General features: G+C 37.3%; 1 protein-coding gene across 6 annotated transcripts; it reads left to right on the top strand.

The window, feature by feature from the left end:
• The first annotated feature begins 322 nt into the window (after nucleotides 1–322).
• Nucleotides 323–10,469, top strand: LOC148843050 (uncharacterized). Of its 6 annotated transcripts, none has more exons than XR_016103332.1 (6): nucleotides 333–633; nucleotides 1,113–1,200; nucleotides 6,141–6,184; nucleotides 6,316–6,625; nucleotides 6,739–7,235; nucleotides 10,186–10,469. XR_016103332.1 is itself a non-coding variant. In XM_088958154.1 (5 exons), the coding sequence occupies exons 3-5, from the start codon at nucleotides 6,146–6,148 to the stop codon at nucleotides 7,032–7,034; spliced, it is 645 nt and encodes a 214-aa protein (XP_088814280.1). In that variant the 5' UTR covers nucleotides 353–633; nucleotides 1,113–1,200; nucleotides 6,141–6,145; the 3' UTR covers nucleotides 7,035–7,294. The 6 variants fall into 6 exon arrangements, 3 of the variants coding, with proteins under 3 accessions (XP_088814279.1, XP_088814280.1, XP_088814278.1); XR_016103330.1 differs by having other exon boundaries at nucleotides 395–633; nucleotides 1,113–1,196; XR_016103331.1 differs by lacking the exon at nucleotides 1,113–1,200 and having other exon boundaries at nucleotides 328–633.
• Nucleotides 10,470–12,454: the final 1,985 nt, after the last annotated feature.

Genomic DNA, 12,454 nt, shown 5'->3' with positions numbered 1-12,454 from the left:
TACACTCCCAAACATAACCTTCGAATCACTGTTTTCAAAGCCGGACCAGACCGGACGGTCGGACCGGAAATGCTGGGAACCGATCACCTGAGGGTCGAATATCGGATTTCCGGACTCCACTGATAGCCCTAAGTCAGACCTTGGCTGCGTACATTGCATGATTGTATTTGAAGATAATGGCTGGCTTTGCATTTTGGGTTGGGTAATGTTCGACTTCAACTCCCTCACACACATAAGCGGGCAATGGAGCTGCTAATCGGGTAAACGGTAAACCCGGTACGCTGCATGGTTCGAGTGATGACCTGGGCAAGCGTTAGAATACATGTTGACGTAGATTCAACTTTCCACTTCCAGTCATCTCTCTGGCTTTCTCTCTGTCATACATACGCTGTGTGCGCTGTCTTCCGTCTGTCTCCGTTTTTGCCGGCCGTACAACGAAGGAGAGGGGGTCCGCTCTCCTCTGCTCTAACGCCGCAACGCCACACACAAATTCAGCCCTCACAGGAGCAACGAAGCTCTAGAAATAATGGCGGGTTTCTAGCCATGGAATCTGAAAGTTAGCGAGAGAGTGAGATATTATCATGGGGAAGCGGAAGAGAAGACCTGGACACAGGAAATCTCTTGTTTCTTCTGGTATGATTTCTTCTTTCTTCAATTGGGTCTCTCTTGATTCTTCTTTCACTTCTTCTTCCTCTTCTTCTTCTTCTTCTTCTTCTTCTTCTTCTTCTTCTTCTCTGGCTGGATCACCGTTTTGAACTTGGGTTTGTTCTTTTCTTTTGCATTTGGATTATAATTGTGGGATCTGTTTTGTTGTTTTTTCAGTGATGTTGTGCTTTTTGAGTTTCTTTCCTCTTCTTGGTTATTTATTTATTTTCCTATAATATTACTTTTTTTTCATTGCCTATTTTACAAATCCAAGTTTCAAATTACCTATAGATTTACTATTTTCTTTTTTATTTTTACATTTTCTTTACGGATCAGTAACCAATTAGCTAAGAATATAATTTTGTAGCAACAAAAAAAATATTTGAATTAGCAGTTGTATTTTAAAGGGCGTAATGTGGGTATTAGTGGGGGCTTTTAAGGCACAAATTCTCCTGCTTGTTGGGCAGATATCTTGATTTCTCAAGTGGGAAATAGGAACAGAAGGTTGGCCCAGACGAGCACGGGGAAGTACAACATGATACCCCATCAATGTAGGTGAGGCCAATGAAATTTCAAGGAATATTGGAACTGTAAAGTGATGTTTTGGGTATTTTAATTCGAAACAATTTTGAATTATTTAGTCTAGAGTCCAAAGAATAGGATAATTGGGCAGATTTATATACCGGAAACTGGGAAGTGGCAATAACCAAAGATGTTTTAAGGCATGACTTAGAATATAAATTCATCAGGAAGACAAATTCTTAAAAATGAAACCTGACAGGGTTGTTTCCGGCTAAAACAGAAAAAGTTGACAGTGCTGTGCTAGAGGCCAACAAACCTCAGGAATGAAGAACTTAAGCAAGGTTTTACTTCCTAGTGGAGAAAAATCTCCTATTTCCACAGGGTGAGCTTCTTCTTAAATCTCACCATGACCACCTAACATGATCTCCTTCAGTTAGTTTTAATGCCTAAAGCAAGAGCAAGCCATGCATATAATGCTGGAAGGGACACCAAAGGACAAGTACTTTGTCAAGAAAATCATCTTCCTTGATGCGACAAGCTTAGTTTGAAGCCAGAGGACCTGATGTACCTACCTTGATATTCTAAAGTTCCTTGATGCGACAAGCTTAGTTTTTTTAGAATTCATTATTTTCTTTGAGACTAGTTTAAAGCCAGAGGACCTGATGTACCTACTTTGATATTCTAAAGCCCTCTTAATACCATGTCACTGGTTCCCTGAATGTGGAATTAAATTAATGACAGCCATTCAACTCCTGATGGGAAAACTTTGGTTAAATTTAATAACGGCCTTTGCAATACTTTACCATAGGTATCCTGAATTAATGACAACCTTTCCACTCCTGAAGTGTTAATACTGTTTAACAACCTTAGGTTGATGCATGGATAATGCACTAGGTTACGTGTGCTGCTTGAATTGTTGGGTTTGGAGTTTATCCCTAACAAAAACTATTGCTACATTTAATGACTGCTGCGGTACCTTACCATGGGTTTCTTCTGCATAAAGTACACTAAAGATCATTTTCTTGTAAGGTGTTCTTTTTCTTGGGATTAGCCTGAATGGATACACATTTATGCCATCAGAGTTGGTATCTTACATCATTTACTTTCACTTGATTCTCAATAAATCTGCAACTTGTCATTGTATGACTAGCTTACATCCATTGCTTTCACTTGATTCAAATACCTAGCATTCTGTATTCAGACATTTTTAAAAACAATTGCTCTCTCATGGAACTTTGCAAAACCTTCTACAAGCCCTCCTTTGTGTTATCTGATGACCTCTATAGCACGCTATAGTGAGAACATTTGGACATAAATCTGTACTCCTGAAATCCTCAATGACTTCTCAGAAAATGCCCTTTCAAGTCAAATTTCTTCTTGTTTGGTAATAGCTTTAAAATATAATGCCTGTCTTCTTCAATTGGTACTGTCCGCTATTCGTGGAACCTGTTTATCTTCTTATTTCATTCTGGTTTTTGTACAGTTTCATCCTCCTGGATCTCTTCATTCTGGTTCCTGTTTGTGGCCCAAAATTGAAAACAGAGAAAAATAATTTGCTCATATTCCCTTTTCTGGCCATTGAACCGTAGAGTTATGATAGAGATGGTTTTCATCTGCCTGTGCATTAAGGGAGCCTTTCGGAGAAGTTAATGTGTTTCTGTTATTATCCTCATAAGAAATGGGGTGAAAATTATGAACCTCATTTCTGACTTCAGTAAGCTCTTTGTTGTGTGGTTCTAATTGTTTTGTTCCTTGTGAACTACTCTACTTCCATGTTTAAGCTGATATTTACTAATTTCTTTGATCTGTTCTTTTGCCTTTCTGGAAAGCTGTTTTATTTCAGTAAGTTATTTTAGGAACCATTCCTGCATAACTGAATTGTTAATAGATGATCATTACACCGTCTCTACTGCACTTTCCTAATGCAGCTGAAAGGAGAAAGTGGATATTAGATGATCATCTTTTGAATTCCTTTTCATTTTGTTTTGGTCACGATAGATGGAAATGGGAAGAGATGAGATAAGTTAGCAAGGGAGCAGCTGAAAGGAGAAAGTGGATATTAGAGTTGAACAATTGGACGAGAGATTGTCAGATCCTATGGTTTGGGGGCATTATGGTTTTAAAACTGGTTCTTACAGATCCTATCGTTACGTATCGGCCCGTATCGGCCAATACGTATCGTATCGGGTCCTTCCCGATACACCCTACAGGGGTTGTATTGGGCCGGGGCCTGGTTCAGAGGGTAGCCAGGACTTAAACTGGCCTCTCTGAACCAAATTCGAAAAAAATAAGTAAATGTAAAAAAAAGGACCGAGCCAGTATTGATACTTTGAACCTTGCTTACAATAGTTAATCCCTTTTTATAGGTCATAAGGGTGAAAATTTTATAATACCAGCATTTTCTTTTTAAATTTCCTAAACATTTTTCTAGAGCTAATAAGACCTAGGCACCTAGCATACCTGGATACCATCATACCACTATACCAGTACATGCCTAGCATACTGATGTCAGACACAATACATACCCAATACAATACTGGATACAGCATAAACATATAAAGCATATTTTATGGCATTAACAATTTCAAGTTATATGTAAAATGTGGTATGTTTTAACAAATCATACATTAAAATCTGTATATATTAGAACTTTAATTAAATTTGGCAAGATATAAATATTGACAAATGACACGTAAGAGTCAAAAACTAGATACAAAAGCATGACATCTAATAAGCCCTCAGACAAGAGGTTTTCTCCTTCAGACACGTGGCTAGTAACCTACTCAGCAAAAGGGTAAATAAATTTTAACTCAGATTAAATCTAATTTAATTTCCTAAAACCCTCCATAAAGACTTTCAATATTTTAATTGGTACGTCTCTCATTCTTTTATATAAAGTGGGTTGTTGATCACTTGATTGGAAAACAACCTGATTTGATTTCTTAAATCAAATTAAAAACTAACCTAAATTTACCACATAGATAGTGGATTTCAAATTAAATACATAGATATAGTTGCCCAGTACTCAGTATAGGGTGGTAATTAACTAGTAAGCCTATTAAATGGAATACCTGTACCCATATCTCTGTCCAGGATCTTAGGAATATAGAGTGGTAGTCTTGTTTCTCATATCTGTCTGTGTTGGTATCTGTATCTGGGCATCATGGGATAAGACTATTCAGAAGAAATAGAGGCTTCTCTTTTGTAATTTTTTATTTTATCTGTGTGCTTGTGCATATCTGTAGGTAGGGCTGCAAGTCGGGCCAGGTTAGGTTGGGTTGAGGCCAACCCTAGCCCAACCCTATGTTCTAAACCCTAACCCTAACCCTAACCCGACCTACCCAACCCTAACTAATTCCTTCAACCCTAACCCAACCCGACCCAACCCAATGCCAACTTCAGGTTGGGTTGGGCCCAACCCACCCTTCCCATCCCTTAAAAATCTAGTAGAAAAATAAGTATTTGTTTATCATGAGTTATGACTTACGATAGAACTTTTCTCAAAAATATAAATTCATGAAATCAACAATAATGAAACATAAAATTATGGAAATAAAATCACTAATAACAACTCATAGGATCAAGCAATAATTTGAATATATTTGATAGGTCGCACATAAAAATTACAAGACAAAAGGAAAAGATAAGTAGTCAAGTACCTGGGAATAACTTAAAGAAAGGCATGATAGTATGTAGGGGGCTATACAACTATCATGCATCTAAACAAATCAGTGTATGTTATATACATATGACATATAGTAGAGTTGTAGACTAGTAGACTAGTAGTCTAGTACTATAGGGGGTCGGGTTCGGGTTGGGTTGGGTTGCCCGAGGGGTTAACCCTAACCCAACCCGAACTAAGGTCGGGTTCAAGAATTTCAACCATAACCTTAACCCGATCATCAACCTGGCCCAACCAAACCTGACTTTTTCGGGTTGGATCAGTTAGGTTCGGGCCAACCCGACCCAAGTTGCAGCCCTATCTGTAGGTGGGTACATGGTGCATTGAATGGGCTTGAATGGGAGAGGGGGAATAGAGAGGGGAAAAAATAGATGGGACCTAGGCTGGTAAAACAGGCGTTCCAACAGCCTAGTGCATGCTGTGGAATATATGAACTCACAAAATGAAACTTAGATGTTGTTGGTTAATCAACAACATAAAGAAACTTTTATTTTTTTCCCAAAATTGCCATAACAGTCCCAGAATAATATAATGATTCATATGCAGGGACTCTATAAAATGAGGATTGGGAAATTTCACTCCCAAGAAATAGGTCCTCTTGTTCTGCACCATCTAGGAACCCTAGACAACTAATTTGAGTCTCTGACTCTTGACTTTCATATATTGTTGGACTTCTTTCTTTGTTATCATTGGTTATTGAGCCTGGAAACTATCATTAGTTTTATTGCAAGATGTGTAGGATAAGTAGAAAACTAAATCTATATTAGGTTTCAAATTGCTTTTATTGGGTTTAGATTATTCTCTTAGATTGGGTCCATTACTATAGAATCTTTGATGCATAGCATGATTGTTAGCAGACAGGCTTTTAATGTGAGGAGAATATCCTTTACACTAAAATCAGACACAGGTTAGTATGGACTTCAATTAGAGGCATAGGGAGTGCAAAATGTCTAGATCCTTGTGTTTCTGCATAATATAGAATGTACATTCTGGTGTAGTATACTGTATATTTCTGATAATATATATTTTTGAAGTTTCTGATAAAAAAAAGTATGTAATTAGTTCTGCTATGGTTTTCTCAATTGAATGTCTCTATGTTATGTCATTTGGTAAAGCTAATAAGAGTTGCGGGGTTGGGATGGATGACTGCAAAAAATCAACTCTGAGTTTGTGAGCCATGTGGAAAATTTAACATCTTACTTGAAAGGTCTTATGCAGTTAATCGTATTCTAAATGCACCTTATATCAATCAATCAGAATAATCAAATAGTTTTTTGTCTGAAACTTGCAGACATCATGCCATGCTCCCTTGGGATGGATTCGTTGTCAGAAGAGGTTCCTTTCTTTGTTTTATCTGTTAATTATTACTTCCGATTGTCATTCTTCTTTGTCTCACTCTTCACTGGTTATGTATTGAGCTTGTATAGTGTTTCTTCTCCCCCTAAATGATCTGTTTCTCTCTGCAGAAGTCTTCTTCCACTGCTCCTTCAGTTGATTCTGGTTCCTCAAATTCTCTCAAATCGATTATGGATACCATAGATAGTTCTATGAAGAAGATAAATACTCACCCATCACTTGCACAATACCGTTATAATCTCAGTCGCTCAATGCTTCTGAGACGTTCACTAAATAACTATGGTCATCACTACTCCCGGCGGAGCACGGGTAGCCATGCTGATAGAATTAGCTCACTTTGCAAGAGTGCTTCTGCCATAGATGAGAGATACTCTATGAAGTTAGGTAGCAGATGCAACTCAGAGTCTGGATATCATTCAGGTAAGCCAAGATTAAAGACTACTGTGGTCCTTTTTTTGGAATATAGTATAGTTAAGAACCATCCTCTTACAATTTTCTCATGTTGTTTTCCCTTTTCTTTTTCTTTTTGCTAGAGAGAAAGGTTTTCCAGAGGCCTGAAAGAATAAGGTCAAATCCATTGGTAATTGATACAACAGCCACTGATGTAGTTAGGATGGTATGTGGGTTATGTATGAAGCTGCTGAGACATAAATCCTTTGGCTTGGGAAGCACCTTGTCATCTAGTGGCCTCTCTGTTGTGGCAGTTTTAGTTTGTGGTCATGTTTATCATGCACACTGCTTGGAGCAGAGAACATCTGAGGAAGATAAACGAGATCCCCCCTGTCCATTATGCATTGACTTGTCTAATGCCTCAAGAAGCAAGAACTGATGGGAGTCAACTTTTTATTATGAAAACTAGTTATTAAGGCCGTATTGAAACGGACAGTGTAGGTGCTTCATATTTCATGCAGAAGGGTTTTTGCAGGGTAGTATATTGGCAGCACATTATTTCCAATATTTGACTGTTATGGTGCTATCTATTGTGATTCCATTTTTTGTTACTTCGAGCAAATATTTCAAGATATTAAAGGTACAACAGTGATACAGAGAAAATCAAAAATTTCAATTGATGGTTTCTTGTTCAGTAAATTTCTTTTGGCGTTTTTACCAATCACAAGCTTCAGTTTCTCTTCATCATTAAATGTTCATTGCTGTAGCATATGGTGCTGTATATATTTGACTTGTTACTTATTGCATTATTATCATTCCTTCACATGATTTCACCTTTCATGTTCATTATGAGCATGTTTTATTCAGACCCTTGGTTGAATTATGAATTAATATCAACATGCTGGCATCCTCTTTGAGAAAAATGGTGCTTTCTTACATGACTGAAAGTGTCTTTTCTGGTCAAAAGCTGCTCAGAATTTTTTTTAGAGTCTTGCTTAGAGGAGATGCACAAAAATTTTATGTCTCACTTAGACATGTTGAGGCATGTCTTTGGTATATGAGGTGCTTGCCTCTTTCCCCGAGGAACAAGGTGGTTGAGGTGTTCACTGCACACCTGACATGGAGCCCATATGTTATAGTACATGATATTGTTTCAGTTTCATTGTCTTGCAGACGTGGCAAGCGTTTTTTTTTTTGATAATTGAAAATGATTTCATTAAACAATAGGAATAAGATTTTACAAGAATCCCTTGGAGAGGCACGAGATGCAGCCTCCCCTAACCGTTACAAAAGATAAGAAAAAATTACAGTGCTGCCCAGAATAAATGGTCCCTAGTAGCCCCCTGTTTAGCAAGATGATCAGCCAAAGCATTTGCCTCCCTACATGTTATGTGCCTTGTTAAACATTTAACTTTTTTATGAGATCCCTATAACTCCAAACAACCGAATCTGGATTTGACAGCCAGCCCACAATCACCTTAGAATCCCCTTCAATCAATAGGTTCTCCATTCCTAGTTGATTAGTAATCTGAATTCCCTGTACGGAAGCCAATATCTCAGCTCTTGTAGAGTCCCCTATCCCTATCGGGCCTGAGAATAAGGATATGATGTTGCCATTTTCATTCCTCAATACTCCTCCAACGCCAGACGGTCCTGGGTTACCTGGCTGCTTCCGTCAAAATTCAGTTTAAAAAAACCTTCTGGGGGAGTTACCCAAACTATAGTGGCTCTGGTTTTCCTAACCGAAGTGTGTGCAACTGTGGCCCAATTTCTCCAGATGTTATCAAATGAAAAAGAGCTGAAAGAAGCCAAGGATTTCAACCAATGGATAGTCCTGATTAAGATACATTCCTTCACTTCTGTAAGGGACCTCTCTTTGTCTTGGAAAATTCTAGGTTTCTTTCTTCGCAGATTGTCCATAAGGTGGCTACTTTGAAACATCTCCACATACTCCTTCCTCTTTTTGTTAGGCAAACAAAGGTAGTTGGTGCGAATAATGATTTTACCTCTACTGGGTGATTCCGCCTACATCCAAACAAAACAAACATCCATTCCCAAAGAGCTGCAGCAAAGGAACAAGAAACCAGTAAGTGGTAACAGTCCTCACTATGAGAATTGCACAGTACACACCAGTTTGGGGACAAACAAATAAAGGCTTTTTCTTTTATAAGTTCTCCAAAGTGTTTATCTTACCAAGGTACACTTCCCAGCAGAAAACAGCAATTTTGGGTGGCACAGACTTTGTCCAAACTTTTTTCACTGGGAAAGGCTCAGAAGAGGTGCTCAAATAAAGGGATTTGAAGAATGATGCACAAGTGAAAGAACCTTTTGGGATAGGAGTCCACACCCTTTTATCAGGAGAGGAGGGGTCCAAACAAATACTCTCTAGAATGGATGGAAGTTGAGTAACACATGTCAATGATATACTAAAATAAGAGAACAGAAGTGTCTAGTAGAGTTGTTTACTAGTTTTGACCTGAAGGGGATGTTACAATCTACAAGCTTGAAGTTCATAATACTTATTTAACTGAACAAAAAGTGGTTTTGCTACATTCCTGGCCCAACTTAAATTATTAATACTTGGTAGGACTTCAAGTGAGAAACATGGATAGGGAGGCTGGATGCAAACTAACTGTCACTTTATGGCCTAATTTATGTTGCATAAGTCTCCTAGTTTTAGATCATCATGAAAATACCTATTATGGTATGATTGGTATCTATACTGCCCCAAATGGATTTTACAAATCTGGAAAAAAATGCATATTACAAATTGAATAAAAACTGAAGTGTTCTTGGAGAATAACACATGGTTTTTGGAAGGATTAGTTTCATAGAAATAGTTATTGTTCTTACTGGTTTTGCATCAGTGTGACAATGGAAATGAATCCTCTTTGGATCAAATGTGGGACTTCAAGTATTTGTCTTATCAATCTTGCATCAAGTATCCAATAAACTCCTTGGAAACCCTTGATGAAGGGAATTAAAGAATAAGGACAGGGACAGTAGATCAGTTATTTTATGATATATTCTTTTATTTCTTTTCTAGTGGGGATGTGATAATCTTGGAGGCATGAATTTATGGATAGTATTCTTAAAACAGTGAGGTTTGTATATTTGGTCTGAAAGAAATGGGAGTTAATATTGAAAGAGGTAGGGATTCAGAAGATTGTTTCAAGAATCTGTGGTTTGAAGGCTACAACTCTGAATCAAGCAGCTAATCTTGATTATTAGGGCTGAATGTCATCTTGTTCTATACTTGCAATGTGAGAGAAGAAAAATGTCCTTGTATTCGAGATTGTTGATTGAATGGGATGCTCATAAAAAACGAAGGGAATGCTTATAAGTGGTTTTTGTACTTGACATGTCATACATTTACCATTAAGAATTGCTATATTAGTGTGTTCAGAGACCAAAGACTTCCAATGTTCTAAACCTAATGAAGTTATGAACCCATATTTTTTGCAGAAATCAATAGGAATTCTTTGATGTTTCTGATGCTTGTGCAAAAAGTTAGTGAAAATTATCTTGATTTAAGGGTTGTCTCTTTTGAGTATTATTCTCCTTTTTCAGACCTTTTACACGTTATGTAGGGAACAGCGTAGTAGGAACATGCTCATCATGAGTAAAATGCTCCGGAAGCACCACATCCCTAGTTGCATGGCTACCTTTTGGATGCAAAAGACCAGTAAAGAGCATATCAATAGACATTACTCTGGTCGCTTCATCCTAATCTTTTGTAAGGACACCATATTTGTAAATTTGGTTAATCCTGCATGTGCCAATACCCTTGATGCTGATTTCATTGTAAGATATGGAAACAATACATATAATCCACATCAATTTGCTATTACAGTCATCAGGTTTATTTATCTGATTTTTGCTGCTCCATCCATCTAAGACTTAAATGTAATAGTTAGCAACTCTGTAACTGAAATAAATTGAGTTAATGCAACTCTTGGATTTCTTCGCCCTACTAGACAAGGTAGGACCCATGAAAAACATGTATAACCTTGTCTTGTAGTGTTTCTTTTCATGGGACCAGACTAGGTCTCCATAGTTGCAACTACAAACTCTTGTTTACTAGAACAAGGGTATATAGGCATGTCTTACACAAACAGAAAACTCAGAAACTTACACTTTATGACAACGACGCTGATGCAAACTGTTTCATAATTCATATTCACAGTGACAACACCCACCAATATTAATAAAACCAGCTCACCTCCCTTGTACACCTTCTTCTCTCTGTACAAGGAAGAGCATTCCTGGTGCTAGATCTTATTTTCTTCTGAATGAAATGTAAAGGACGGACGACTAACTAGTTTGGCATTTTGCTGCAACCGCGGTTGTAAGGATTGACATTGACCTGACCTCCTGCTGGGCAATTACTGTAGTAGGATGTACCGCGTCGTGAGCAGGGTCGCTGTTGCTAAAATGCGCCGGTTGCTTTCAGAGTCCATTTCGAATTCGTTGCCACTTGCCACCCACCCACACCCAGGCACTGAGCGATTGTGCCTTGGCAGCTGGGTCGCTGTGGAAGCCAATCTAGTTTACTATAAACCCCACTAGCTAGCATCAACGCTGATTATCAGAGCACTGATAATCAAGGTGGCGACTACCATGCAAAGCCCAGAGGAGTTTGCCATTGTTGTCTACTCCAAGCTTCTCCGCATATCTCTGTGATCTCTTGAACTTGTGCAGAGAAGAGGGAAGGGTGGTCTGGGTTATAAAGACATTTGGGTTTGGGATTTGACATTGGTTTAGTACAACATTTGCACACTTGCCACTTGACTTGGTTATGGTGTAAAGTGTAAACTCTGGAATGAGTCTTTCAAGTTTCAACAACCACTGTTATTAATCTCCTTTTGCTTGTTCTAACAAAGTGGGGCGAACAATAAAAAATTAAAGAAATGGGGTTTACAGATGCTCTATAAGGCTGCAAACAGTACCTGATTGCCCGAAATTGAATTTAATTTAATCCCATTAAGGGTGATTCAAATTTGATTCGTTTTATAATTGGATAAAATATGTTTTTATATACTTAAAATTTACATTGTATCTATCAGTAAAGTTGATTAAAATGTTGTGTTTTCATATGTTCAAGTTTTATATAACTAACTTTCAATTAGTTTTGTCCAAAAATATAGTTTCAAGGTCCTTTTCGTTCATTTTATTAATATTATATAATATTTTGATCATTTTTAGTTAAATTTGTTTATAGTTTAATACTCGATTGCAATCCAAAATCAATTAGAATGTGACATAAATCTATTGGCTAAGATCTGATTCGAACTTGAATATAAATAAATCAAATTTGGATCTCCCTATATCTGATCCACTTGGATTAATTTGCAGCTATATTCAATTATTTGTCAACTCGATTCTAAGCAGTTTCATATTTGGCTGTTGTTGGGTCAATTCTTGGAACGAGGATGATGATAACTTCAATTTCATGCTATAACATATGACATAAACTTATCAATGATCTAAATCACATATTATTAGTTTTGTTTAGTATAGATTGGTTAAATTTGATATTCAATTATATTTGTGGAAGAAGAACTAAGAGGAGTTTGAAATACTACTGATGTTGTTAAAACGCCAGATTATTTGGTAGGATTAGGTTTGATTTATGTGATTAAACCAAATAGTAGTTTTGCTTTTGCAAATTGCAATTACATTAGAGGACAGAAGGTAATACTTGCACTGTTGGTAGTGGTCCAAAGCTAGGAGGACTTGTAATTAATATAACTTCACTTAATATTGATTAGTAATATATTTATAACGAATATGGAAGAAAAGGGCACCAATTTCTATCCAAATCCATTCCCTCAAGAATTAGCTCGAGAAAATGCTACT

Source organism: Nelumbo lutea, chromosome 8, assembly GCF_056320005.1.
Source record: "Nelumbo lutea isolate HS-2025 chromosome 8, American lotus-T2T, whole genome shotgun sequence".
In the NCBI taxonomy this organism is placed as follows: Eukaryota; Viridiplantae; Streptophyta; class Magnoliopsida; order Proteales; family Nelumbonaceae; genus Nelumbo; species Nelumbo lutea.
This window is presented reverse-complemented; position numbering and strand designations above follow the sequence as displayed.

What these genes read in the sequence shown, in the direction of transcription:
- LOC148843050 (XM_088958152.1), top strand. Translation starts at nt 582, where the DNA reads ATGGGGAAGCGGAAGAGAAGACCTGGACACAGGAAATCTCTTGTTTCT. An exon ending in GAAATCTCTTGTTTCTTCTG is followed by an intron (nt 634 to 1,112) that starts GTATGATTTCTT and finishes CTTGTTGGGCAG; the next exon opens with ATATCTTGATTTCTCAAGTG. An exon ending in TGGATTCGTTGTCAGAAGAG is followed by an intron (nt 6,185 to 6,315) that starts GTTCCTTTCTTT and finishes TTCTCTCTGCAG; the next exon opens with AAGTCTTCTTCCACTGCTCC.